This window comes from Microtus pennsylvanicus, chromosome 9, assembly GCF_037038515.1.
Source record: "Microtus pennsylvanicus isolate mMicPen1 chromosome 9, mMicPen1.hap1, whole genome shotgun sequence".
Lineage (NCBI taxonomy): Eukaryota > Metazoa > Chordata > Mammalia > Rodentia > Cricetidae > Microtus > Microtus pennsylvanicus.
In genome coordinates, this window is record NC_134587.1 from 70,275,096 (window position 1) to 70,302,744 (window position 27,649).

The 27,649-nt window shown below is 51.5% G+C and overlaps 1 protein-coding gene across 1 annotated transcript in view; it reads left to right on the forward strand.

Moving 5' to 3' along the window:
• The window catches only part of Adgra2 (adhesion G protein-coupled receptor A2), a 39,648-nt gene that overhangs the window by 8,966 nt on the left and 3,033 nt on the right, over positions 1-27,649 (forward strand). The window contains exons 2-17 of the mRNA XM_075986455.1: positions 6,615-6,686; positions 16,827-16,898; positions 17,188-17,259; positions 17,447-17,518; positions 17,902-18,065; positions 18,504-18,717; positions 19,498-19,662; positions 20,208-20,406; positions 20,991-21,140; positions 21,271-21,432; positions 22,302-22,526; positions 22,718-22,934; positions 24,609-24,808; positions 25,972-26,099; positions 26,630-26,753; positions 27,194-27,339. Coding sequence (XP_075842570.1) covers positions 6,615-6,686; positions 16,827-16,898; positions 17,188-17,259; positions 17,447-17,518; positions 17,902-18,065; positions 18,504-18,717; positions 19,498-19,662; positions 20,208-20,406; positions 20,991-21,140; positions 21,271-21,432; positions 22,302-22,526; positions 22,718-22,934; positions 24,609-24,808; positions 25,972-26,099; positions 26,630-26,753; positions 27,194-27,339 — 2,382 coding nt within the window. The remainder of the gene's footprint in view (positions 1-6,614; positions 6,687-16,826; positions 16,899-17,187; positions 17,260-17,446; positions 17,519-17,901; positions 18,066-18,503; positions 18,718-19,497; positions 19,663-20,207; positions 20,407-20,990; positions 21,141-21,270; positions 21,433-22,301; positions 22,527-22,717; positions 22,935-24,608; positions 24,809-25,971; positions 26,100-26,629; positions 26,754-27,193; positions 27,340-27,649) is intronic.

The following is a 27,649-nucleotide window of genomic DNA, read 5'->3' on the forward strand; positions in this document are numbered from 1 at the left end:
GATTCATTTTCATTCATTCATTCATTCATGCTGGGGGATCAAATGCAGGGCCCTGTACACACTGGGCAAGTGCTTTATCACTGAGTCACACACCCAGCACAGTGTTTGTGTCCTAGAGGCACTGGTTATTTTTTAGGTTCCAGGCACTGTAATTAGGCCCTGGAAATACCCAGAAGCAACTGAGCTCCATCCTATGGAACCATCTGGGAGCGCTGGTTTGGCCTGGATGGGGCAGTGTAGCTTATCTGCAGGCAGACAGGCAGACCAGACAACCTCCCTCCCCCTCAATGCTCAGCTCGCTATTACCACACGCAAGCAGCAGGCAATGGTGCCAGGGCTTTCCCCACACTCTACCAAGCCGGCGAGGGTCTAAACCACTGACGCTCTGGCCCCGAGGGAGTGTGGGTCCTCACTATCCTGTCTGTTGGAGCTAAGAAGGGAGGCTGACCCATAAACTGACTTTCTCGGGCACGTGAAAACCTTTTGGTGCCGGCACATGTTGGTTCCACGCCCCGTAGAGCAGGGCCCACATGAGTCCCTTAGGGTCACTTTTGATGTGGGAGTGGTATCTGGTAAGTTCCTGTGGCTACCCAGAGGCCACACGGGCTCTCTGGGATGCCAACCACTCGCTCCACCGGCCTTCTCATTGGCCCATGTCTCTCTTCACTCTCCTCCCTAAAATAGGACCCTCCGACCCGGAGAGGATTCTGGAATGGCCTTGGTGTACCCCATATTTGGCCAGATTTCAAACTCCGGAGTAGAGAAAGAAGAGGGGGCCCCAAGGACTGGCCCTCCTTCCCACTGAAAGTATGAACTGAGGGCAGGCGGAGTGGGTGGGGCCAGAAGTTAAAGATGCTTAGCCAGGTCTCAGTGGGGCCTGTAGGGTTAGTGCGGTTGGAAGGGATTCGCCAGACAGGCTTCCCGCAAGGCAGTAGTGTGAGGGAAGTATAGCCCTATAGCCCGAGGAGCCATCCGACTGGGGAGTTTAAGGAGAGCCCACGCTGGCACCATGTCTGGAACAGCTGGATGGAGCTGTGGGGGCTATAGCTCCCTCCTCCACCCCGGGGCTGCTTCTCGGTTTTCTTCCCACGACACAGTCAACAATGGTGGGAACATTTTTCTTCCCATTGGATGGAGCTCAGCGTTTTTGTCTTCCGTGCTCATCTACCCCATTTTCAGCTTTGCCGCTTCCGGTTTTTCACCTGCTGGTAACATCTCCAGAACTGAGAGTATATAGCATGCACAAGACCAACCCTGGGTTCTGTCCCCCGCACCCATAAAAAATAAATTCCTAGGTCCACACACTTGAGGGAGAAAAAAAAAGAAAACAAAAGCAAAAGCCGAAGACACTCTCTGGATGATGCAGGTTTAAAGTCAAATTCCTTGGCCCACTCAGGGTAGCTAAAGCAATAAAAAAAAAAAATTTAATCCTGGGTGTTTGGGGGCTCAAACCATGTAGCCCTCTGCTGGAGTCTGTCAAAAGCGGCCACTGCCTCCTAGAGAGGGCCCATCAGAGAAGGGTAAAGAGTTGTTTGCCTGGTGCCCACCTTTGTGTGCGTGGAGACCGGGATCTCCACTTTAACATTCCACTCGAAATGTGAGTTTTAAGCTTTAGGAGATGGCATTTGTGCTGGTCAGGCCGGAATCTGGGTTGCAGCTGTCCCCAGCACAGAGGCAGATGGAGAAGGGGACCGACTGCAGGAGGCCTCTTCAGAATAGGGCGGGACGTGGTCGGGAGCTGGCAAGGCTAAGAGATGTGCTGTTTCATTCTGGACTTCCTCACGGACTGCTCCCCATTTTTTTGTGATGCTCCTTAACCCTACAATGTTAGTTATGCCCATTTAGAGCGTGGCTGGTCTGAACTGAGCGTGCTGGTGGAGTACAATAGAAATTACAAAGCTTTGTTACACACAAAGAAATCAAATAGTTGATAATGTAGATAGATCACATATCGAAATGGAAAGGGTCTGGGTATGTTGGGTTAAATCAGATTCTATTAATCAGTTTTAAGCTTTTAAAATGTGGCTGACAGAAAATTTAAAATTACACATGTGGTCACATTGTATTTCAATGGGCCAGCTCTAAGTTACAGGTTTGGGATAAATGAGAGCGATTAGGACTGATGGCTGAAGGGCCTGGAAATGTGGGGACCCCATTACCGCTTATGAACCCCTCTGAACAGGATCCCTACCTGGAGACTCATATGCTCATTTTGGAAATTTGAGAGTATGATTTTTAAAAAAATTTTATTTGTTTTAGAATTCTGATTTCAATTCAATTATCTTCCTATATGTATCTATGCATGAATTTTTATATATGTGTGTGAATTTATATATATAAATTTTATATATAAGTTTTTATTATATTTATATGAATTTATATACCTATACAATTATTTGTTAGCAAGCATTTTCTGCTGCGTGAGGTGTCTCATGCCTATAATCCTAGTATGTGATAAGTAGATCACAAAGATCACAAGCTCCAGGACAGCTTAGACTATGAAGTAAGATGTTGCCTGTTTCAAAAGAGAAGGAAAAGCAGAGGCTGGGAGGATTCTCAGTGATTAAGAGCATGAGCCAGGGGCTGGAGAGATGGCTTGGTGGTTAAGAGCACTGACTGCTCTTCCAGAGGACCTGGGTTCAATTCCCAGCACCCACATGGCAGCTTACAACTGTCTGAAGATCCAGTTCCAGGGGATCTGACACTTCACATCAATGCACATAAAATAAAAGTTAAATAAACCATAAAAAAAGGGCACTCTTCCAGAGGACCAGAGTTCAATTTTTGGCACCATCAAGTGGCTTACAGTGACCTGTAACTCCAGCTCCAGGGGATCCAATACCTCTGACCTTCACATACCTGCGGACACCTGCTCACACCCACACAACAGATGCACATAAGAATAATAAAATAAGAAAAGAGGAGGAAAGCAGGGCTGACAAGATGGCCCAAAGGGTCATGGCACTTACCACCAGGCCTGGTCCCAGAAGCCCCGTGACAGAAGGAGAAAGCCGACTTCTGCAGGTTGACCTCTGACATGAGCGCTGCCATGTGTCCCGTGTGCACAACACGATACTTTTTTTTAAGGAGAATGCAAGGAGAGGAGGGAAAAAGACAGAGAGAGAGGAAAAACAGGAAAAGAGGGAGCAAGGCCATTTTGTTAGTCCAGGACTTCCCCTCCATTTATTTATGTGGGTGTGGAGGTCAGAGGACAACTTGCAGGAGCCATCCTCTCCTGCCTCTCTGTCGATCGTGGGGTCAAACTCGGGTCATCCGGCTTGGCAGCCTCTAGCCACTGCGCCATCTTACTAGCCCCTAGTGTAGGAATAAGAAAAAAGTGGGGTTTTTTTGTTTGTTTGTTTTTTTAAGATTTATGTACTTACTTATTTTGAGATAGTTTTACTCAAGTAGCCCTGGATGGCTTGGAATTCATAGAGATTCATTCACCTGCCTCTGTCTCCCAAGTGCTGGAATTAAAGGTATACACTACCATACCTGAACTAAAGACTTACGTTTTAAAAAAAAAAAACCACTGTGCCTTTTGCCTTTTTTTAAGATAAAAAAATATACTTTATGGTTTTGCCTACATGTATGTATATGTACCATGTGGGTACCTATTGCCACAGAGGCCAGATCCCTTGGAAGTGGAGTCTTGAATGGCTGGGTACTGGGAACCAAACCCAGGTCCACTGCAAAAGCAGAAAGTGCTCTTAACTACTGAGCCATCTCGCCAGCCCAAGATTGATCTATCTATCTCTGTCTGTCTGTCTGTCTGTCTGTCTGTCTGCCTGCCTGCCTGCCTGCCTGCCTGCCTGCCTGCCTGCCTGCCTGCCTGCCTGCCTATCTATCTATCTATCTATCTATCTATCTATCTATCTATCTATCTATCTATCTATCTATCTATCTATCTATCTATCTATGTGAAAGCATCACTCCAGCCCCTGGCATCCATATACCCAGAGTCTGGAATGTTCCAGTGGAAGTTCCATCCCAAGCCCCCTCCCCTGGGAGTTGCCTCAGTCCAGACTCTGCCCCCTGAGAAAGTCCACCAAACGATGACCCCTCTCCAGAGATGCTCAAGACTCCCACAGGGTATTTAAACTGCCCCCCAGAGAACAAACACATGATTCTCCAGTCTTCCTTTCCTGCCTCCTTTCTGGGGGGCTGGAAAGCCATTTGGGAGCATTTGTATGCATTAAACCTGGGCTTTTTCTAATTTGGTTTGATTTGGTCTAATTTGGATTATTGTGTCGGTGGAGAGGCTTATTGGGGTACTGAAACTTTTTACTATCTGTCTAACCATCTATCCATCTTGAGAAAGTGCCCCACTATGTATCCCTTCAATGACCTGAAGCCTCAAACTCACAGAGCTCCACCTGCCTCTGTCCCCCCCCCCCCCCCTTGTGCTGGGATGAAAGGCATGCACCACCATACTGGCTAGTGGAGGAATTTTAATGTCAGTGTTCTTCCAAGTGGAATCCTCAAACCTCAGACATTCCCCAGAACTCAGACCTGTTTCCTACTTCAAGACAACATCCATTTTCCAAGCTTGAGCCCTAATGTTCTCTGTGGCTTCTCCATTTGAGCAGGAGCCCTGAGCTAGCATCCTTAACCATCAAACAAGAAAAGGGGAGTTTACTAAAAGGCTTCTTCATTTTTACAATGTCTGAGGTGCTTTTTGGTTTTCATTTTGTTTTTGCTATGTGTATTAAGATTGAATTCAGGGCTTCACACACATTAAGTACATGCTCTATGTTCTTCCTCTGAGCTGTAGCTCAGTTCTGCCATGATGTGCTTTTTTTCTTTTTCTTTTCTTTTCTTTTCTTTCTTTCTGTTTTTTTGTTTTTTTGAGATGGTTTATGCTGTAGTGGAAGCTGTCCTTTAGTTCCTGAGCCTTCTCTCTCAGCTTCCTGGGTGGTAGTGCTTTTTGGAATATCAATATGGAGTGTGTGTGTGTGTGTGTGTATGTGTGTGTGTGTGAGTGTGTATGTGTGTGTGAGTGTGTGAGTGTGTGTGTGTATGTGTGTGTGTGTGTGTGTGTTTGTAGCATTTTAGAAACTCCAGTAATTTCCCCTAAGTCATTTTTCCGCTGGCAAACATCCCCCATGCCACCCTTGGAAGGGCTAGTAGACTGTACTGAAAGTTGGGAGTGCTCGATTATCTGGAGGCAGAAGGAAGATGTGAGGTGTTTACCCCTTTCCATTGATCTAGAGACACCCCCTCTCGTCTTGCCTCCATCCTCGCCAGTGTAGGGCCTGGGCTGTAGCCCAGTGGTGGAGCATTTACCTAGAATTCCAAAAGTCCTAGGCAGTTGGGACCTGGGGGTCCTTCAGAGCCTCCTTGGGTCACTCCCTCCCTGTTGCCCTCCCATGAGACTTGGCGGGTGGCGGAGCTCTTTGACAGCTCTTCCATTTGGTTCTTGGCCCCTTTCCTCTGTATACTGTAGAGCACAGAGGCTGCCTGCTCCAGAGACGTCGTCGTAAGGTTTGGACTTGGGTCCTTCCAGTGAGTTTTCCACTAGTAAGAGCAGAACAAAGGAGGGGGAAACCCTTTGCTTCAGCCCAGGGCTGCCAGGAGTTTGGGTTGAGAGGCCTCATTAAGACGTTCTAATAAGCAATTAACTGGAGGGTTGAGCCCTTCGGCTGGTCTGGAACTCCCTCCTCCCAATAAGAAGTCTGGGAGAGAAAGGCCAAGTGGGTAGGCAAAGTTGAGACTGGGCCTCTCCCCCAGAACATAAACAGTAAATAAACAAAATGTCAGAGCAGGCATTGCAAAGGGAGGCCTAGCCTTCTGTCAGATCCAGGGCTCTGACAGTCTTTCTACAGGTCCGGGAAGCAAGGATACAGTGAACATAGCCTCGGATTGTCGCTCTGAACTGGAGATCTTGATGGCCCAGCGTGGTCACCTTCCTGTAGAGTCCTTGGCTCCAAGGAGAGTGTTGGAAAGCCCTCTTCCACCAGGGCTCCCCCGACCCCTGCTTCCTTTCCTTCTGTGTTTTGTTTTTGTTGGTTAGTTGGTTTGTTTTTGAGACTGGGTCACAGGTAGCCCAGGCTGGCCTCAGACTTATTATGTAGCTGAGGATGACCTCAAACTCTTGCTCTTCTGCCTCTACTTCCGAAGCACTGGGATTAAAGGAGCATGCCTCCACGCAGGCCTTCAGGGCTCCTCTTCTATGCCTGACCCAGATGAGGCCAGTCTTCCCCATCACTCTGCTCTGGACTTTGGATTGAGGGAGGGAGGACCTCTGCAAGGAGGTACCTCTGGGGGTCACGGCAGAGGCTCAGTGGGGATCGACACTGATGCTCCAAAGTGGAAATCAGCCATCAGAGCTTAACATCCACGGAGCCCCATCTCCACTTAGATCCAGTCTACGGGTCCTTCACTGTGTGCTTGGCTGAAATCCACGACTTGAGGCTCTTTCTATGGCTAGACTGTTCCTCAGCATCTCCCCACAACCTCCTAGAGTGGCAGGTGGGGTTCCTGCTGTAGAATTGCTGATGGTGGCATTTATGTAGCGTGACGAGGTCATCTGGGGAACCTGGGTCCCACTCCGTCTGCATTTTGCACTGGCTAGCATCTAACAGGGCGGATCTGTGTTTTTCCCGTCTCTTCAGGCTCTTGAGCAACAACAAGATTACGGGGCTCCGAAACGGATCATTCTTAGGACTATACCTGCTGGAGAAGTTGTAAGTACTCAGAAGTGTGTGGCGCAGGGTAGGGTGGCAGTGGGTGGGGCATGATGGCAAAGGGTGTGGGTGTCACTCTGGGAAGGAGGAGGGACTTGGGTTGCCAAGTGAGGCTAGAACCTGCAGAGCTAGGTCCAGTATAGTTCTGGGTAGTCTGGACTGCTAGTCTGGAAGGGGGGGAGGGCCAAGTGGCTTTTCAGTAGGGGCTGTCTGGTGTGTTAGGCAAAGTAGGGACTCTTCACTGTTCTAGGCAGAGGTGGGGCCAAGGGAACCTCATTAATTCTCTTTAATGAGCAATTAGCTGAGTGAGCCCCTTAGCCAGCCTCCTCTGCCCAGCTGGGGACCCAGCGAGAAATGGCTGAGGGAGACTTTATGTGACTGAGCCCTCTTTCCTCCTCCCAGGAAAACAAATCAACAAACAAAGCCCAGAGGGGGCAGAGTCCTGGACTGAGGGTGGGAGCTCAGTCATTTCTGACTCGCCTCCCTACCCCTGCCAGTTTAAAGCTGCATTTGGGGCAGTGTCCTTACTCTCTCTTGGAGGCCCTCATCCCCTGCTGTTGGCCCCTGGGGCAATTTGTGGGACAGAGCTGCTAAGCAGGAGGACACAGTGAGGACACAGAAGGGCTCAAGGATGTCAGAGGACTTGGGGAAGGAGAGAGAAAGCCTGGTTAGGACACCTGACTCAGGGACTCTACTAAGGCACTTAACCTGCCAGATGAGGGCATCAACCCACTGCCGTGCTTCCAGAACCCAGCCTGTGCTGTCACTTTGGGCTCTTGTCCTGGGCTCTCTTCTCCCCTGGGGACTGATTCTTGCTTTCTTTTCTACCCATTCCCACCTATGCCACCTCTAATCTCCCCCTCCGGGGCACCCCTAATTCGCGCAATAGGACTCTTGACCCCCTCTTGTGCCATCTTGTTCCCAACCCTTGGATCAGTGTGATGGAAAATATAAACGAAGAAGGTATGAGTTCAGTGTGGTGGAGATTGCAGATGTCTCTGTCCATGTGACCATAAAGGAGTTCGGGGACGTCTTTCAGACATGTTCAAGAGGAGGCACTGTTGAGACTAGAGAGTTCAAGGGCAGCAGAGATAAGATGCCCATTCGAGCGGTGAAGGATCATTTTGGAGGGGGGGAGGGTTGTTTTATTTTTATGCCTCCATGTATGTCTATGTGAGGGTATTAGGTCTCCTGAAACTGACATTAACACAGTTGAGAGCTGCCACGTAGGTGCTAGGAATTGAACTCAGGTCCTCTGGAAGGGCACCCTGTGAGTTTGAGGCCAGCCTGGTCTACATAGTGAATCCTGGGCCAGCAAGGGCAAACAGTGAAACCCTACCTCAAAACTAATAAAAATAAAAAGTTAAATAAAATTCCAAGTCTGAGCTGGGATCTTTGCCGGTATGAATCACCGTGTGACAGCTATTCGTGGGGCCCCTCCATATGTCGTACCCTGATCCTGGCCATAGGATTATAGCCAGAAGGCCTAGTGCCTGTCTTCATGCCGTTTACCTTCTCTCTACTGACAGGACCCAGGAAATAGCAAATGCATGTGTTGTGTTGGGAGAAAGATATGCAAAGAAATTCACTGAGACCAGAAGTTCCAGGCCGGGATGAGCAGCTTGAAGCTCAGTTGGTAGATTGCTTGCAGCGTGCACAAATCCATGGACTCTCCAGTGCTCCATAGAACTGTCATAGTAATGTACACCCAAAATACCCAGCACTGGGGAGGTGGAGGCAGGAGGATCAGAAGTTCCAGCTCTCTGGGGATACATACTGAGTTCAAGGCCAATGTAGGATATACTCAACTCTGTCTCAAAAAAAAAGGAAGCTTTAATAAAATGCCATTAGGAAGGTTGAGAACTACTGTTCTAGAAAATTGTGATGTTGGGTTCCATCACTTCAAGGGAGACAAGGCAAATGACTAGAGAGTAGGTAGAGAACAGGGGGGTGTAATAGTGTGTGTGTGTGTGTGTGTGTATTTGTGTGTGTGCATGTGTGTGTGTGTGTGTAGATTGAAGTGACCAGTAATTGCTGCTAAGTGTGGGGTGCCCATTGTAAAACTAGGGAGGGGACAGAGATGAGGCTAGTCATGGATTTAATATCCTGTACTCCTGGGATCTGGGTGGTGTCTGCAGTGTTGCCTGGGGAGATCAGAACTTCAGTGAAGAGGAGGAAGGGCCTTTGGGGCAAAGGACTGTGCTGTGCACAACCGGGTAGGGAGGGCACCTGGGAGGTCTGGGGACCTCAGTCTTCCTAGCCTGCTGATCACTGTTTGCTGATGAGTGTGTATTCTCAGAAATCAGGTCTACATGATTGTGGAACCTAGGGCAGCCTGGGAAGTCAGACAGGAAAAGATGCTGCTATCTTGGGACAGAATTTCCTCTCCACAGTTTTTTTCCCCCTCCTGAGCCTTCCTCTGATTACAGGATATCCAACTGCATTGTTGAAGCTAGCTCCTTAAGGTCTATTCCCACACCTGCAGAATACCTCTGCAGAAGCTAACGTGAGTGGCTTGTGGGTTGATTTGATTGGGAGTCTCAGTGTGTAGCCCAGGGTGACCTTGAAATGCTGAGTCCAAATCATTCTCCCCATAAGTAGCTAGGCCTACAAGTATATGCCCTGATGCCCAGATGGATGAACGTATGACTAACCATTGTGCTGGGGTAGAGAGAGGGCCCAGAAGTAACGTAAGTCCGGTGTCCCATTCCTGGAGATGGTAAGTCATTGGGTCAGCGAGGGCCTGGGAATTTTATCCAGCAGGAAGGCAGTTCTCATGCTCATCTGAGGTTGGGAGCCAGCATACCCGATGACCCCTAGACTGTGGGCCTATTCATCGTGGCTGTGACATTGTAGCCTGGTGTGTAGTCGGTGCCCAGGAAACACTGATCTCTCTGTCCAGTGGGACTCGGATGTCTAGGCATGGGCAGCCGAGGCCCTGTCAGTTCCATATCCCACAGTCTGTAGACAGTAGGTCGTCTGGGAGGGTTGGGATCTGATCTGGTAACTGCAGTGGTAAGGCCGTGGAGTATGCCCTCCTGCCCCCACCCCCGCCCCAGCTCTTCAGGTCTTCGCTAATGGATGAAAGGATAGCATGTGTATGTCTGTGTGTGTGTGTGTCTCAATGTGTCAGTGACTTTGCTGGTCACAAGTGGGCAATAGATATGCACATCATATGCTTTGGAATTCAGGGCCCTGACTGAGCGAAGGAGGGAAGGGCCACAAACAGGTGGACAGAGCTTTCTGTGTTAATGTGAGGTGGAAGGGCAGGGGAAGGGAAACAGAATGGATGGAGAGGTGGTTGTGTTGAAGAGGACCTTAGCGGTGGATCTAGGGGGATCCATCTCCACCAACTGGGTGTGATGCATCAGAAACCCTGTCTGCCACAGGTGTACAGAAGGGCCCAGTCATGCCTGAGGCCCATCAGCCTGGCCACGCCTGTTTGGGACCCAAAGGAAAGACATTTGGAGCAGGATAGGTGGGTGGAGAAACCGACAAAAGCAGGAGCCAGGGCCAGGTGTGGTAGCTAGACATGGAGGAACACTTGTAATCCCAGCACTGGGGAGGCAGAGGCAGGAGTACCATTGCAAGTTCAAGGCTAGTTTAGAATTTACCGTGTGGACCTGGCTAGCCAGGGCTACAGAGCTGTACACCAGACCCACTCAAAACAAACAGAAACGAAACATAGCCTTACTCTGGTATAAAGAGGCCTAGGATCAAGTCCCACTCCTTTCATTTGTTTCTGGATGCTTCCGCACGCCTTGCATGTGGAGAATGGGGTTAGGAATTCTTCTCTGAGGAGTCATTATGGGATGGATGAGTTCCTCCATAGAGCATTTCAGAGCATAGGCTTTCTCCATAGAGACGTCTCCCTTCTGAAGTCTATGAAAGTGTTAGCCTGGCCTCCTGTTGTGTGTACCTGTCCAGCCTTCTCAGTCTGAAGCACGATTAATAAAAACTCAGAGAAACTGGGGTTCAACCTGAAGGTCAGAAAAGCGAAATAGCCAGCCACTGGCTCTTACTTACCTCGACCACAGTCTGGAATGGCAATCCTGCCTTCAGGAATCTCAGAATGAGATTGTGTGTGTGAGCTGTCTCCTCCTGTCTTTCAATCCTCTCTAGGGCTGGGATTAAAGGTCTGCACCACTGGGATTAAAGGTGTGCACCGCCTGGTTTCTATGGCAAACTAGTGTGGCTACTGGGATTAACAATGTGTGTTACCACTGCCTGGTCTGTAAGGCTGACCAGTGAGACTCTTTTACTCTCTGATCTTCAGGCAAGCTTTGTTTATTAAAATACAGATGAAGTGCCACTACTTCAGTCTTACTCAGGCAGTTATGTACTTGGAATGTAATGTTTTTTGTCTTAATTTTTTACATTTATTAGCATAAATATGTATGACCTTCATATGTATGAAGGTCAGAGGACATCTTACTGGACTCTACCTTTTTTTTTCCCACCACATAGATTTTGAGGATAAAATACAATTTGGCAAGCTCAATGACAAGTACCCTCTCCTGCAGAGACACTTTGCAGGCCCTGGTTTCTTTCTTTGAGAGCCCAGAGCTCCACCTGTGCCTTGCTTTGCCCTCTGGAGGGCTGAGATTATGGATCCAATCAGCTGTGGGTCACCAGGGCCCCCTTCTGTCGTTGTTTGTGGTGCTTGCTGGTGATGGGACTTGGGGCTCAGTGCATGCTAGCATGCTAGACAAGCAGTGTACCACAGAGCCACCCCCGCCCCCACATGGAGGGCTCGTTCCTCGCTCAGTGCCTTGTATGCTTGTCCTGATTCCCCACCGGTCACATGCAATGAGGAACAGGTCGATAGGAAATTCTTCAGGGCCCTGTGAGATGCCTCCACGCCCACCCACAAGACCACCGTACAGACATCCCCCAGAAGAGGTCAAGAGAGAGGGACTTAGGACACATGGGGGCGTGAGGTGCCTCATGGGTATGAGCCCTCCGTAGCTCGCCTGTAGCTGGAGCGAAGGGCCCAAGGAGGGGAGCTCACTCAGCCTGGGATGATTTGTCATTGCCTAATGAGATTAATGAGCCCTGGGGGCTGGTATGCAGCGGGTGCTGGGGCACTCATTAGAAGCAGATGCTCATGGGAATGGGCTGCTCACTGGCCAGGTGGTTTCTATTAATCTGTGGGCGGGGCCAAGGGTTGGGGGGGGGGCTCTGTCTCTCCTTTCCCACTAAGGCTGGGGAGGAATGACACTTAGAAGCTGTCCTGGACTCCAGTAGAGCTTAAGCCCCAGGGCGGGGGGGGGGGGATTGGTGGCTCACAAGTTTGGGAACAGTCCTCTTGTCTGCCCTGGTCAGCATAAGTGCCTGGCACAGTGTATGTGCTCAATAAATATCTGTAGAGTGGTGTGGGCCAGAAGTCCTCGGAGGTGGGAAGGTGAGAATCTGGGACCATAATGGATTGCCTTGGCCACAGGACCCCTTCTTTTCTTCCCGCAGCAGCCTCTATACCTGCAGCGGTGTTCTGGCCAGTTTTGCAGCCAGGCTTCACTTTCTAGCTGAGCTCTGGAAACTTTGCAGGGCTGAGGACAAGTCGCTGTGTGGCCAGCAAGCCTATAATTTGGTTTTCAGACCTACAAGCAGGGAGGTCTTGTGGGGGTGAGGAGGAGCCAATTCCGTGCAACCCTGCTCTGCCTGGATGTGTGTGAGCGCACACCCACACGGTCATGTCAGCTCACACTCTCAACAGCTCGAACACGATGTAATTTATGTCACCCATTTAAGGTGCACAAGCCAATGGGCTTTGATATAGTTCAGAAAATTGTGTGATTGTCACGCTAATCTAATTTTAGAACATTTTCATCATCCACAAAAGAAACCCTTAATCATTAGCTGTCACTCCCCAGTCCTCTGCCAGGCCTTAGCAACCACTAATCTGCTTCCTCACCTTATGGATTTGTCTGTTATGAGCATCTTATATAAATAGAATTATAGAACATGTAATCTTTTATAACTAGATTCTTTTAGCCAGTGAAACATTTTCTAGGTTCATCCATGCTTTAACATGTATCAGCACTTTATTCCTCTTTGTGGGCGAATAATAGCTAGCCCAAAAATACTGTATTTCATTTTTTTTTAAATATTTATTTATTATGTATACAATATTCTGCCTGTGTGTATACCTGCAGGCCAGAAGAGGGCACCAGATCTCATTACAGATGGTTGTGAGCCAATATGTGGTTGCCGGGAATTGAACTCAGGACCTTTGGAAGAGCAGGCAATGCTCTTAACCACTGAGCCATCTCTCCAGCCCCAAAATACTGTATTTCAAATCTTTTATTTATGTGTGCTTTGATGGATATTTAGATACTTTTCTCTTTTAGGCTACTATGATTGAATTCTTTTGGGAACCTTCACCTAGTGGACATTTTGTTTTGTCTTGCTTTTGCTTCTGCTTGTTTCTTTTTTGTTGTGTTTTGTTTTGTTTTTTGAGACAGGTTTCTCTGTAGTTTTTGGAGCCTGACCTGGGACTAGCTCTTGTAGCTCAGGTTGGCCTTGAACTCACAGAGATCCTCCTGCCTCTGCTTCCCAAATGCTGGGATTAAAGGCGAGCTTGTTTCTTTGAGACAGGTTCTGGATCTATAGGCTAGGCTGGCTTCAGCCTCCTCAGGTCATCACCACCACAGCCAACCTTGATCTTCTCTTCCTGCTGAATTCCTGCATTCAGGTTCTGGAGACTCTGTTTCGCTAAGATGGGCACAGGGCGTGACTGTCCTAGGAAGTCTCCCCCTACTTCTGCCCTCGGGAGTCCTCTCCTCCGTGCTGACATCCATAGTCAGAGAAGGGAATACCTAGAACATGAGCGAGGTTGGGCCAAAGGCAATGGGGATGTGGATACTCCATCAACACAGTGCCTCTTTCCCAGGTTCCGTACACGGCGGAGCTCTGTGGAAGCAGAAGGGAGTGAGAGAATCCATATTCTAGAAACAGCGTTGTGACCTTAGACAGGTTACTTTCATTTGTGACCTAATTAATGGAGAACCAGTTTAGATTAATCTGGAGCAAGGGTCCTTTTCTTTCCTTCCCTTTGAAAAATAGGGTCTCACTATGTAGATCAGGCTAGCCTTAAACTCACTTGTCTATGTCCTGAGTGCCAGGATTAAAGGCATGTACCACGGTATCTTCAGTGGTCTGTCTGTGTAGCGTCCCCCTCCCCCAAATTGTGGACTGGAACTCCAGGCCTTGCACACATGAGGCAAGTGCTCTTCCACTAAAGCCCCAACCCCAGCTCTTTGAAGCCAGGGTTCTTAGCCTGGATTCCACAGCCCACCATGACCGTGTGTCCAATGTTAGGTGTAGAACATTCTTCTGGGGCGGGAGTTCAGCCTCCATCAGCTTTTCCCAGGAATGTGCTAAACAGGAAGGGTTCGAAACAGTCAGTTGACAAAAGCCTCGGATTTCTAAAATCTGCTGGTCCTAGGGTGGCATTTCCTCCTGTCCCTGGGGACGTGCAGCCCTGAACCACTTCCCTTATTCAGGGACCAGGAGACATGGACTGTTCAGGATTCAGTCCTGGAAACAGCCCTTGGTCTGTGCCCCCAAGACCTGGTATCCTAGGGCTGGCCCACCCCCTAGAAAACTCACTCCAAGAGACCATCTTGGTCACCCCCGGGCCACGCTTGAGGGAGGAATGCCTGTTCATGTGGAGATTGCCCTGTAGGGAAGGCCTGGAGTGGCTCAGCCGCAGGAAACGGGCAAAGAGAGGGGCTGGGGCCCCAGGGCTGCCTTGCTCCCATCTGCAGAGCATCAGTGGGGCAGGCGGGTGGGGTTCATGAAATGGGGGGCGGGGAGGAAATGAGAATAAACACAAGTGAGCAAAGAGGGAAGGGGCGGGGGGCTGCCGCCTCAGCCCCTTGGCAGCCCATGAAGGGAAATGACACAATGAGGAATGTGTTTCCCTCTGCCCGCCCCTGTGCGTGGGGGTGGGAGGCAGAGCCCTGAGAATGGCCAGACCCCGGCAGAGGCCAGGGGGCACAGGCTGGATCAACAGAGGAGGGTGGGATGAGAGGGTGGAGCCTGATGCCCAAAAGGGGGGGGGGGATACACAGGAAGGGCAGTCCTGGACAGGGGGACCTAACTCTGTCCCCTTCACGTGGCATGCAGGGAATCTAGGGCTACGCCAGGCCCTTCCACGTTCTCTGCATGGACCCAGCACTGGGACACCTTCCTGGAATGCTAGCTTTCTCTGGGAAGGTGAGCCCCGATGCTGGGTTTCCCTTCTTCCTTAAGGGGACTCACCATCATCTGAGTCTGGAGCTGAGATACAGCCTGGTTAAATAAAAATTACATCACTGCCTCTCGTCTCTGTTTCTTTCCCCAACAGGGACTGCACAAACAGGCCCCCTGGTGGGATAGGACAGCACCTCCCTGTCCTGGACACCTATTTCCTCTTACCCAGCACAGTTAACTCTCTTCTCTCCATAATTCAGAGCCGTCTCCAAGGCCTCGCCTCTCTTTGAAACTGTCTGGGATGGTAGCACGTTGGACCCAGTTTGACCCTGTATACCTTTGTTAAAGTTGTCTTCTTCCCCCGGGAGTGGCCTGCCTTCACTCCATGCTTCCTCCCCTGAGCTCTTTTAGGTAGGAGCAGACAAGATGATTCAGTGTTCTATATCGAGTTCTACATAGCCTAGTTCTGATCTGTGTCGGTTTACAAAAGATTGGGTTTGATGGAGCCTCGGGCAAGTGGGTCAAGATCTGTAGCCTTCCCTGGCTGTGCAGAGCATAGAGGATAATGCAGAAGATGATGGGCCGGTTTGGCCCTTAGAGCAGAAAGCTGTATGGTAGGTATGCCAATAGATAGGCAGCAGTATGTCCCCATGGTTGGATGGGGACTGTAGCCTCTGGGGAGGGGAGGAAGGGTCAAGAGTTGAACTCCGGCCTCAGTGGTGTTTGAGCCACTGAACTGGGGGGGTCAGAGACTCAATAGTGGGTATACTTCTCCATGTGGAGTGGGATGGCTCCCAGGAGCCATGGTCCATTCTGCTGTGACCTATTCCTTGCCACCTCCGGACAGCAGTGAGAAGGTCAGATATCTTCTTAGGGAGGCACTTAGGTTGCACTGGTTTCCTTGGCCCTGGGTCTCATCTGTACCCGTGATTAGCAATCTTAGCTTGGACCTGTGCCAGGGCCCAGTGCATTCTGACCTGCCAACCTCCCTGCCTCACAGGTTCCATAGAGAGAGATCTGTAGGAATACAGTAACTGTAAAATTCCCTCTGATGGTTCAGTTCTGCAGTTTTCAAAGACTTCCCGAACAGCCCTGTAAGGTCCTAGAGTGGCTCCAGTGAAGGGACGCGGGACATCTAGGCTTCTCACTCTTAGCGGGAAGCTTTCTCCACTCCTTGCCCCTGTTTTACCAACTAAAGTCCTTCCTATCACATCTCTTGTTTCCTGTAGATAAGCTGTCATAAGACATAGCTCTTGTCCCAAAGAGAGTAAGAGGTAGTGCGTTCTGAGCCCCAGGTGAGTGACCGTGCCTAGGGATGGATTCAGCCTGCTCCAAATTACACCCTCCACCACGGAGGAGGCGGCATCAACTTTATAGTCCCAGAACAAAGAAACCATCGATCAGTGCGTCTACCAAAATAGAGACAAGAGTGGGTAGGCATTGCAGGAGAGTGGAGGAATCGGCTGTTCTGGGTCTCCCGTGCTATCTGATGACATTCTTAGCTTTGGGGCTGGGGAAGCTGGTTATCTGCTAAGTCACAAAGGTCTTAGCTGATAGTCAAGAGGACACCAGGCTGGATACAAAGGTAGGGGCTAAGTGGCTAGGAAGGGAGCTAAAGATAGCCCAAGATAATTGTGGCTTCCCTTTCGGAACACAACTCTTCATCACCGGTAGGCAAGTGAATCATGAGTTGGTCTGCAGAATTTTCAACCCAGATTTGTTCTTTTTCGTGGGACTTCAGCTTGCAGACATTTCTCTGACCCGTTCTCCTTACTGGTGGCCAGACAAGCTACAGAGACCTGTCGGGTGGGTATATGTAGGAAAGCCAACTTAGAAGGAAGTCAAGTCACAAAAAGCCAGCCCCTGTGGTGACAGGATGTCCCACCCGAGGAGCAGGGTAGCCCTGGGACAGAAGTGTGAAGGCCTCTCCACTGCTTCCTGCAGGGACCTGAGGAACAATATCATCAGCACTGTGCAGCCTGGAGCCTTCCTAGGTCTGGGGGAGCTGAAACGCTTGTGAGTGGCTTGTCCTGCCCACCCCACTCCCAGCCCTCTCTTTATTCACCCCCACACACAAATATCCCAGATGAGCCACTACCCCTAGGACCCACCCTTCCCTGTCCCTTCTCAGACACCAAGCCTCTATCCAGTATATTGGCTGGGTGTTTCCAGCTTGCTATGGCATTAGGCCCAAGCCTACTGCCCACATAATCTCCGGCTGAATGTCTCCCGCAGAAGTGAATCTCCATCCTGTTGTTTAGTGGACTTGCTGATTCTCTCTCTCTCTCTCTCTCTCTCTCTCTAGAGATCTCTCCAACAACCGGATTGGCTGTCTCACCTCTGAGACATTCCAAGGCCTCCCCAGACTTCTGAGACTGTGAGTGATAGATAGGTCTTTGAGAGAGGGAGGAAGAGAAGTGGGGAGGGGAGGGGGAGGGAGGGCTTGGGAGTGAAGAAGACTGGGCCAGACCCTTTCGGTGCTTGCATTTTCTCCTTCCAGCTCTTTACTTTCCTAGCCCAGGGAGACCCTAAGATCTCCCCTCACTCTTCCCTGCCCCCTGCAGAAACATATCTGGGAATATCTTCTCCAGTCTGCAGCCGGGGGTCTTTGATGAGCTGCCAGCCCTTAAGGTTGTGTGAGTATCTCTCTCTGTACAGAAATAGTCCCCTGGTTCCTTCCTCTGCCCAGGAGAGAGGCACCTGAACCCAGGGGACTCTAAAGCCCAGACCTTAAGCCTCCCCCCAGATCCTATGAGCAGCCATCTTATCTACTTGCCACCCCTCACTGTCTCTACCCAAACTCCAAATCTCCACTCAGCACACTGACCCGCGACAAATACGTGGTCATTTCTAGCCTGCATCGTGCCTGTTGAGTGTGCAGACTGCCAGAAAACGACCCCAAATCATATCCTGAGTAGCAGGGTGCACATGTACCCCAGGTTGTCTTCTCCACCCCTTTCCTGCCGACTTTCACCCCCACCCCCATGAGCCCACACTGTTCCTTGGACCCACCCTGCAGGGACTTTGGCACTGAGTTTCTGACCTGTGACTGTCACCTGCGCTGGCTGCTGCCCTGGGCCCGGAATCACTCCCTGCAGCTGTCGGAGCGTACACTTTGTGCCTACCCCAGTGCCCTGCACGCCCAGGCCCTGAACAGCCTCCACGAGCCTCAGCTCCGCTGTGGTGAGAAACCTGTCCCGGGCCCCAGGGAGCCAGCCCCTCACCGCAGCTTGCTAGGTCAAATCTCTCTGGGCCCTGTGTGTTATATGATGGTCGTGTTTTCCCAGGCTTGCCTCCTTCTCTCAGGTCCACGGGGTAGCCCTCCATCAGCACGCCTAAACCTCTTTTAGGACTGCTGGCTTGTTTATATTTTCACCTAGTCTTCCCCTGTATTCCTCTGTGTTCTTATCTGGGAGGATTCTTTCTGATCCCTTTCATTCCCAACCAGATCACTAGAGGCAGAGGGTCAGGACCCACCCTGTGGGATTCCACTCTCACCGTGCGCTGCCCTTTAAGTACAAGCTAAGGGGTCGGATCGCACTACTGGAGACGCCCCCCCCACACACACATAGGCTTAACTGCGCATGCGCTCAGGCCTTATCACTTCCGTCTTGTCCACAGAAGGGGCTCTGGAACTTCATACGCACTACCTCATCCCATCCTTACGCCAAGTGGTGTTCCAGGGTGACCGTCTGCCCTTCCAGTGCTCTGCCAGCTACCTGGGCAATGACACCCGCATCCACTGGTACCACAACGGGGCCCCTATGGAGGGTGATGAGCAGGCAGGCATCGTCCTTGCAGAAAACCTCATCCATGACTGCACCTTCATTACCAGGTACAGGCTCTGCTGTCTCTTTCCAGCCTAGGGCATGGAGAGGGAGAGCCGCGGTTCTCATTCCCCTCTAAACATGCTTCTGAGAGATGGAGGCGGGGAGATTGAGATTATAGAGAGCTAAGATACAATTATAAATGGTCTGAATAGAGGTTAGAATTAAAGCCCTTCCCCGAGAAAGATAGTAAACGCTTGTTAAAACGAGGCTAAGTGGCATCTGACACATCAGTGCCTGCATGGAAGAGTATGTATACACACGTACTTCTTATTCCATTAACGGAAGAACCAGAACTGGTGTCCCAGAACAGGGTATAGGCTGATGGGCTTCTGGGGAAGCGGGGGCATTGACGGGAGGGCTGGGCTGAGCCTGAGAGTGCTTACCAAGTATCTTCGTTTGCTTCCTATTACAGTGGTAAACACCATGTCCAAAAGCAACTTGGAGAGGAAAGGGAGGGAAACCAGGGCAGGAACTCAAGCAGGGTAGGAACCTGGAGGCAGGAACTGAAGCAGAGAGGAACACAGTTTACTGACTCCTCGTGCTCAGCCTGCTTTCTTAAACAACCCTGGACTACCTGGCCAGGAGTGGCACCGCCCACAGTGGGCCGGGCTCCCTCACACCAAACACAAACCAAGAAAATGCTCCCACAGACTCACCTTCAGGCCTGTGTGATCGAGGCCTTTTCTCAGTTGAGGTCCCATCTTCTCAGTTGACCCTAGCTTGTGTCAAGGTGATGAGAAAGCTCACCAGCACACCAAGCCAGTTCCCCCACCCCTCCCCTGCAGTGAGCTGACCCTGTCTCACATCGGCGTGTGGGCCTCAGGTGAGTGGGAGTGTTCCGTGTCCACGGTCCAAGGCAACACCAGCAAGAAGGTGGAGATAGTAGTCCTGGAGACCTCCGCCTCCTACTGCCCTGCTGAGCGCGTGACCAACAACCGCGGGGACTTCAGGTGGGCCGTTTTGCTTTATAAATGGCAACCCCCCACTCCTCCCCCGCATCTCCACCCTCTAGGGTCTCCTGTGTGTTCTTCCTCCAGTCCCATGGACTCTCTTTGGTCATTAGCCCACAGTCTTGCTGTCACATCTCAAGAAGATGACTATTGCCACTTTAGTATGCAGAAGCTTTCTACACTGTCACATTTTCATGTTCTAGAGACCCTCTTTGTATGCAGGGTGGGTAGTATCCTCCACACGATAGAGCCGAGACTACCAAAGCCCAGAAAAGATCAGCAACTCGTCCGATAAATGACAGAGCTTGTCTGTGAACCCAGATCCCTGCACTGCACCCCCATATATTGTCTGCAATAGCATTGTCAAAACAAACAGAGAAAGCAGAACTTGGGAAACCCCTTGATGACTGCCAGGACAGTCTTTCCTGCACTCTTGACCAAGCCCCAGGCGTCTGGTGTCATAGTCCTAAGTTGGGGTGGGGAGGGGAGGGCATTTGTCTCAAGGAGTCTTAGTCACAGCCGCTTCCCACATCTGCCTCCTCTAGGTGGCCACGAACCTTGGCTGGCATCACGGCTTACCAGTCCTGCTTACAGTACCCCTTCACCTCTGTGCCCTCGAGTGGGGGAGCACCAGGTACCCGAGCCTCACGCCGGTGTGACCGAGCTGGCCGCTGGGAGCCAGGGGACTACTCCCACTGTCTCTACACCAATGACATCACTCGGGTGCTCTATACCTTTGTGCTGGTAAGGCCGGGGCGCACGCCCCCTCTGCAACTTGGATTCCCGGAATTGGCTGGGATGGAGCCTAACACCTCATGGGGGAGGCTGCACCTCTGTTCTCAGCTGTGTATTAAAAGTGGGTACAGCTGCCTGGCATGGCGGTGCACGCCTTTGATCCCGGCACTCAGGAAGCAGAGGCAGGTTGATCTCTGTGAGTTCTAGGCCAGTCTGGTCTGCGTAGTAAGTTCTAGGACAGCCAGAGTTCCTTAGTGAGACCCTGTCTCAATAAACAAACAAACAAACAAATAAATAAATAAATAAAAACAAATGGGTACAGCAAGGGCCATGGGCTGCCACCCTTTCCCCTGGTGCTGTCCTCCAGCTTGCCTTTTCCAGGGGCCAGGCGTGTACCCTACTCTACCTGCTCTATCCACCATCACAGTGATTTACATCATCACCCCGGGATAGTGATGACAGGGACTCATGTCATTATCACATGATATGATGGTCCCAGTGCATGGTCTTGGCTCCTCTCCTGCCCCATGGTCCTAGGTCCTGGGACAGAAAGCAGCTGCTAGCCTGATCTCCTTTTCCCCCAATACCCCCAGATGCCCATCAACGCCTCCAATGCCTTGACCCTGGCCCACCAGCTGCGAGTGTACACCGCTGAGGCTGCCAGCTTTTCAGACATGATGGACGTAGTCTACGTGGCTCAGATGATCCAGAAATTTCTGGGTTATGTTGACCAGATCAAAGAGGTGAGATTCAACCTATCCTCTGGGCCCCCTGGAAGCCATCATCCCGTCATCTCAGGCCTCACACGCGCATCAGTCCTGGGTCCCAAACACCACTCCTGCCGTTAGTGACTGCCCTCCCTCCCTCCCTCAGCTGGTGGAGGTCATGGTGGACATGGCCAGCAACCTGATGCTGGTGGACGAGCACCTTTTGTGGCTAGCCCAGCGAGAGGACAAAGCCTGCAGCGGCATTGTGGGTGCCCTGGAGCGCATCGGAGGAGCTGCCCTCAGCCCCCATGCCCAGCACATCTCTGTGGTACCGTAGCTTGGCGTGGGAGGGACTCTTCAGGGGCTTGGACTATGGGGAGAGGACCTCAGAGTGGTGGGGCCAGTTTTGGTGGTTCTTAGACCAGAAGTGCTTGCCTCTCTCCGGAACACATATTAAGCTCTAGTAACATGGCGGCAAGCTGAGCTCAGCTGTGAGCTGCCAGAGAGCTGCAAAGGCAGCTGTGATGAGGCACTGTGGTGTGAGCCTTATTGGGAACTGAGTTGGGGGTTAAATGGAGCATGCTGGGAATGGGTGTAGGGGAAACAGAGGCTTTGTCTCAGGGTGACAGCACTTTCAGTGGAATAAGGAGTGCTGGAAAGTTCTCCAAGGGGACAGTGACATTTCTTTTCATTTTTTTTCTTCTTTTTTCTTTTTGGTTTTGTTTTTTCAAGACAGAGTTTCTCTTTGGAGCCTGTCCTGGAACTAGCTCTGTAGACCAGGCTGGCTTCGAACTCACAGAGATCCGCCTGCCTCTGCCTCCCGAGTGCTGGGAAGCAGTCATTTCTAAACTGGTAGAAGGCACACTATAGCAGAGCGTCTATGTTTAAGATACAGTGCTAGATACTCGGGGACATATGGCGAGGGGTAAACATGGATCCTGCTTGACAGCTGAGCTGGGGCGGCAGAGTCAGCGGGTGGAAGATAGGAAGTGATAAGAAGAACTTCCTCCAAGGGAGGGAGAAGACCTGTGTCTAGGAGGTGTATGTGTATGGGGGGTGGGTGACCCCATGGCTTATGTAAGACTTCCCATGCTTTGAAAAGACAGCCATAAAGGGTAAGGGGTGTGGCTGAAGCAGATCTGAAGAGCAGAGGACCCCTAGATCTCAGACAGCGGGTGATGAGTTCTCTGTCCCCAGAATTCAAGGAATGTGGCATTGGAGGCCTACCTCATCAAGCCTCACAGCTATGTGGGGCTGACCTGCACAGCCTTCCAGAGAAGGGAGGGAGGAGTGTTGGCTGCGCAGCCAGGTGGCCTTGGCCAGAATGTCCCCATGGAGCCTGAGCCCCTTGCTGATCAGCAGCTCCGCTTCCGCTGCACCACTGGGAGGCCCAACATTTCTCTGTCCTCTTTCCACATCAAGGTGGGCACCAGGGGAAGGGAAGGGCATGGGGGTGGGGACCAGAAGCTGAGGAGGGCGGTGCTGAGACGCAGGTGTCTCCTGGTGGAGGTGGGTGTGAGAGGAGGGGCAAGGCAGAGGAGGTAGGAAGGGACTGGGAGACGTCAAAGCCCAGGGATGCTGAGTATCTCTGAGGACCTCCTATGTCCCCTCAGAATAGCGTGGCCCTGGCCTCCATCCAGCTGCCCCCCAGCCTGTTCTCAACCCTTCCGGCTGCTCTGGCTCCCCCAGTCCCTCCAGATTGCACCCTGCAACTGCTGGTCTTCAGAAATGGCCGTCTTTTCCGCAGCCACGGCAACGCTTCCCGTCCTGGAGCAGCTGGGCCTGGCAAGAGGCGTGGTGTGGCCACCCCAGTCATATTTGCAGGAACCAGTAAGGGACTAACCTCCTGCGTGTCTGTCTTCTCCCTTTCTCGCTCATGGCTCCCTACTGCCCTGGCACAGTTGGCAGAGGGTAGCAGAAACCTTAGAGTTTCTCCAGGAGGGTGGCAGTGGGGATGGCCTGTAGAGGAAGGGTTTGGTGGAGAACAGGATTAGGGGGACCTGGTTTTATATCCCAGACATAGGGCAGTCTTATATCCTAAGCATATGGCATATCAGAAAGCTGTAAGCACAAGGCCTCGATTCCTTCCCTCCACACCAAACCTCCGTCTGCTTGCCCTGCTACCCAGGGGCCCCAGGCAAGTAAGCAATACTACATGAGCACACCCTGGAAGCTCAACATTAACTTCGGTGTTATATGAAGGAAAACATGAAGGCCGTGGGCTACCCACAGCGGTTTCTGCCTCCCAAGTAGTGGAATCCTTGACTAACGCCCTGGGGCTACCCCAGCCAGAGGCTCCTCAGACTGCTAGACCAGAATCCCTGGCGAGGAGTGTCCTTCAAGGTGGACAACAGTGGCACTGGGGTCAGAGGTGGCGGGTGGTCGGAACTTCCAGACACAGCACAGAGGGTAGAGACTAGAGCAGGAGGGAAGGATACACATTTTTTCTTTTTTGTGGTCTGGTCCCCCAGGAACTGAGTGGCTCGTTGTAACCCTGTCCTATCAGGAACAGTTCTTCCCCCACCATGTGTCTTTCTGTCTGAGTCCCTCTTTCCATATACCTTCCAAACTCTGGCCTTGCTCACCAGGCAATATCCGCCAACAATGGGACCCACACTGTATTCCAGACACAGAATATCAGGTTTACCTTCTGAAAACACCACCGTGCACATCAGAGCCCCTTCGAGCACCATTGGTTTATAATACCTACCTTCTTTTACATGCCATGCAGGGTCCTGTGTGCCATGAAGGTGTGGCCATCACTACCCTGGGATCCCGTCCTGTTCCTAAAACGGGCTCTTTCCAGGCCGGGTGGGAACACATTAAGTACCTAGCATGTGCCGGTTTCTGCTGGACTGAGATACGCTTGAGCACAGACAGTTGGGTCCTTGCCCTCAGGAGTGCACACTTCAGCCGACAGGCACTGAACGAGTCAGTAGAAGTGAACGGCAGTGCAAGGTGCCTGGACTATGGCGTTACGATGTTCATCTGAATCCCTAGTTAGGGGCCAGGAAGGTTGTCCTTGAAAACTCAAGTTTTTTTCTGAGACCCGAATGCTTTGCCATCAGAGGATGTTGTCAACCACACGGGTTAATAACTGTCTTAATGGAGAGAGATGGAGGTAGGGTGGGGGCTCTATGATCCATGTCACAGGTGCTTTCTACCACACAGCTGTGTTTAGTCCCTTTCTCGGGTTTCTCTCCTGTCCCCATCCATCCCTCTTCCCAGATGTCAACTGTTCCTTCCAGGGATTCCTTGTCTCTCCCTCTGCAGCCAATGGGAACCTGGGGTAGGGAGGCCTCCCATGGTTTCATCTGTCTCTTCCCCACTCTCTGGAGAGTCTCCCTGGGTAGACCGGCACCCGCACCGCATCTAGCTTTGTCCCCAGGTCGGCAGGATCCCTGCATGCTCTGACCCCTGCAAAAATTGCTCTGCTTTTGCCACTTTCTCTCGGCAGCCTTCCTCATGGTCTCAGTGTCTATGCGGACTTCCCTGTCCCTGCAGGCGGCTGCGGCGTGGGAAACTTGACTGAGCCAGTGGCTGTCTCACTGCGGCACTGGGCTGAAGGAGCGGATCCCATGGCAGCATGGTGGAACCAGGAGGGACACGGGGGCTGGAGTTCCGAAGGCTGCAAGCTCCGCTTCAGCCAGCCCAATGTCAGCTCCCTGTCCTGTCAGCACTTGGGCAACGTGGCTGTGCTCATGGTGTGTATAATGGTGTGTGTGTATGTGCGCGCGCGTGTGCATGTGCGTGCAGAAATGCAGGGAGGTGAAGGAACATGTGTGGGAGATAGAGACTGTGGTACTTTGATCGCTTGGAGCCACAAGAAAATACAGAAAGGACAGCAGCCTTGTGCTCTGTTGATGTCAAAGTTCATGGGAAATGACCCTCTAGCCTCTTCCACGCCTCTCCAGCTTTCAAGAGGGAGCTGGAACCATCTAGCTTGTCCTTCAGATCCTGCATTTTTTGGTGTCTTTTATTTGTTGGTTGGTTTGGTTTTTGAGATAGGATGTCTTGTAGCCCAGCCCACTATATAGCTGAGAATGACCTTGAATTGCTTATCTTCCTGCCCCTACTACTGAGGCAATAGGCAATGCCCATGTTTGCCTGCCTATTTTGACCTGAATTCATCTGTTAATAAACAACCTGGGGCCAGGTGAGGGTGCTGCATGCCTTTAATCCCAGCACTTGGGAGACAGAGACAGGTGGATCTCTGTGAGTTTGAGGCCAGCGTGGTCTCCAAGTTCCAGGACAGTCAGGGCTACACAGAGAATACCCTTGCATACTGCCCCACCCCAAGAAAAACAACCTGGGAACATGTATAGTCATCCATTCCCATTCCTTCACCCAGCTTCTGCTGGTACCCACAGACACACAGCCTGCCACGGCAGCCTTCTTCCTTTTCGCTCATCTGAATTCCTAAAAAGTCATTTATTTCTTTTTATTTTATGTGCATTGGTGCTTTGCCTGCATGTGTATCTGTGTGAGGCTGTCACATCCCCCGGAACTAGAGTTAGAGGTGGCTGTGAGCTGTCATGAGGATGCGGGGGATTGAACACAGGATCTCTGGATGAGCAGCCAGTGTTCTTAATCATGGGCCATCTCTCCAGACCTATGAGCTTTCAGCTAGGCATCTGAAAAGAGTCCCCAGAAAGGCAGAACACCAGAAGGGGTGAGGCGGGCGAGGCCATCAGTGTTTCCTGAGGTCACCTTCTTGAGTGGCTGTCCTCAGACTTGCATTCTACCTACCGAATGGACCAAAGCATCCAGGTGTATGTAGGTCCGAGGCTGGCAGGGGTCAAGACAAGGGAAAGTGGCTTAGGGTGCAGACAGGGTCTGCTCAGTCCTCCCACCCCCTCTTTCCCAGGAGCTGAGTGCATTCCCACGGGAGGTGGGAGGTTCCGGAGCTGCATTGCACCCTGTCGTGTATCCCTGCACGGCTCTGCTGCTGCTCTGCCTTTTCTCCACCATTATCACCTACATCCTTAACCACAGGTGAGCCTGCTGCAGGGAGGAGGGAGTCGGTGGGGCGGGGCTTACACAGGCTGGCGGATGTTACTTCTCCAGGCAGGACCCTGTGACCTGGCCAGGCTCCGGGGTTAAAGAACACATTTCTGGGGGGGGGGTGGGAGGTGGGGGTGGGGAGATTAAGGCCTTCTTTCCCATGGCCTGGAGCACATTTATACACCTGCACATAGGTAATTTGTCCTTCTCTTTTTGGCTATCCTAGTGGTCTTGAGACCCTGTAGGGCAGTGGTTCTCAACCTTTCTAATGCTGTCACCTTCTAATACAGTTCCTCACGCTGTGGTGACCCCTAACTATAAAATTATTTTATTGCTACTTCCTAACTGTAATTTTGCAACTGTTATGAATCCTAATGTAAATATCTGATATGCAGGATATCTGATATGTGACCCGTGTGAAAGGGGTCGTTCAACCCCCAAAGGGGTCTCTACCTATAGGTTGAGAACCCCTTCTGTAGGGGTTTGGATGGCTCATTAATAAAAGACTCTTTCCGGGGCAGCTCTATCCATGTGTCCCGGAAGGGTTGGCACATGCTGTTGAACCTGTGTTTCCACATGGCCATGACCTCCGCTGTCTTCGTGGGGGGCATCACTCTCACCAACTACCAAATGGTTTGCCAAGCGGTAAGAAGGGGTGGGGACTCTAAAATGAGCGACTTCAGGGGAAAGGGGGGCCTAGCGAGGAAAATACGGTTTATGGAAATAGCCCTCATTCCTCTGTTCTCTGTACTAGCCTTGGAGGGTCTGGAAGGGGTGGGTGGCGTGTGGAGTGACAGACATGGTCAGACTAGCTCCAAGATCACTGGAGATGGGGCTTCAAAGGGGAGAAAGGGGACCACAACGGAGGAGAGGCCACACTGCCCTGCCTGGGTCCCGGAGAATCCCTGGGGTGTGAGAGAGAGCCCTGGCTGGAAGCAGAGAGGACACCAGCAAGGACCAGTAGGATGAGTAGCTGGGTGGGCTGCTGGAGGCATGGGAGTAGTGGGAACATACACGGCCATTGACTTCCAGGGTGCTGCCCAGTCAGCAGCTCAGGTCCCAAGCCTCAGTGCTTGACCTTGTAGGTGGGCATCACTCTGCACTACTCTTCACTGTCCACGCTGCTCTGGATGGGGGTAAAGGCTCGAGTCCTCCACAAGGAGCTCACTTGGAGGGCCCCCCCTCCAGAAGAAGGAGATGCAGCCCCGCCTGGTCCTCGCCCCATGCTCCGGTAAGTGCTTCCAGTTCTCAGCTATGGGAAGGGGCCTCAAGACCCAAGGCAGGCAAAGCTGGGGGTGGGGGTGGGAATGAGTAACAAGATCCCCAGGACAAGAGACGAGCTTCTTAGGCATGACAAGGATGGGAAAGGAGGTGACACCAAAGGGATTGGGTAGGGATCGTAAAAACCTTCCTGACATCCCTCACTCAGACGGCTTTGGGTTGGAGAGAACAATTTTGGTCCTTGTCCCCTAGAACAGTTCTTGGCCAAGTTCTGAAGAAGCTGCCCTTCCTTAGGAGGCCTTACATCCCAGCCCGACCCC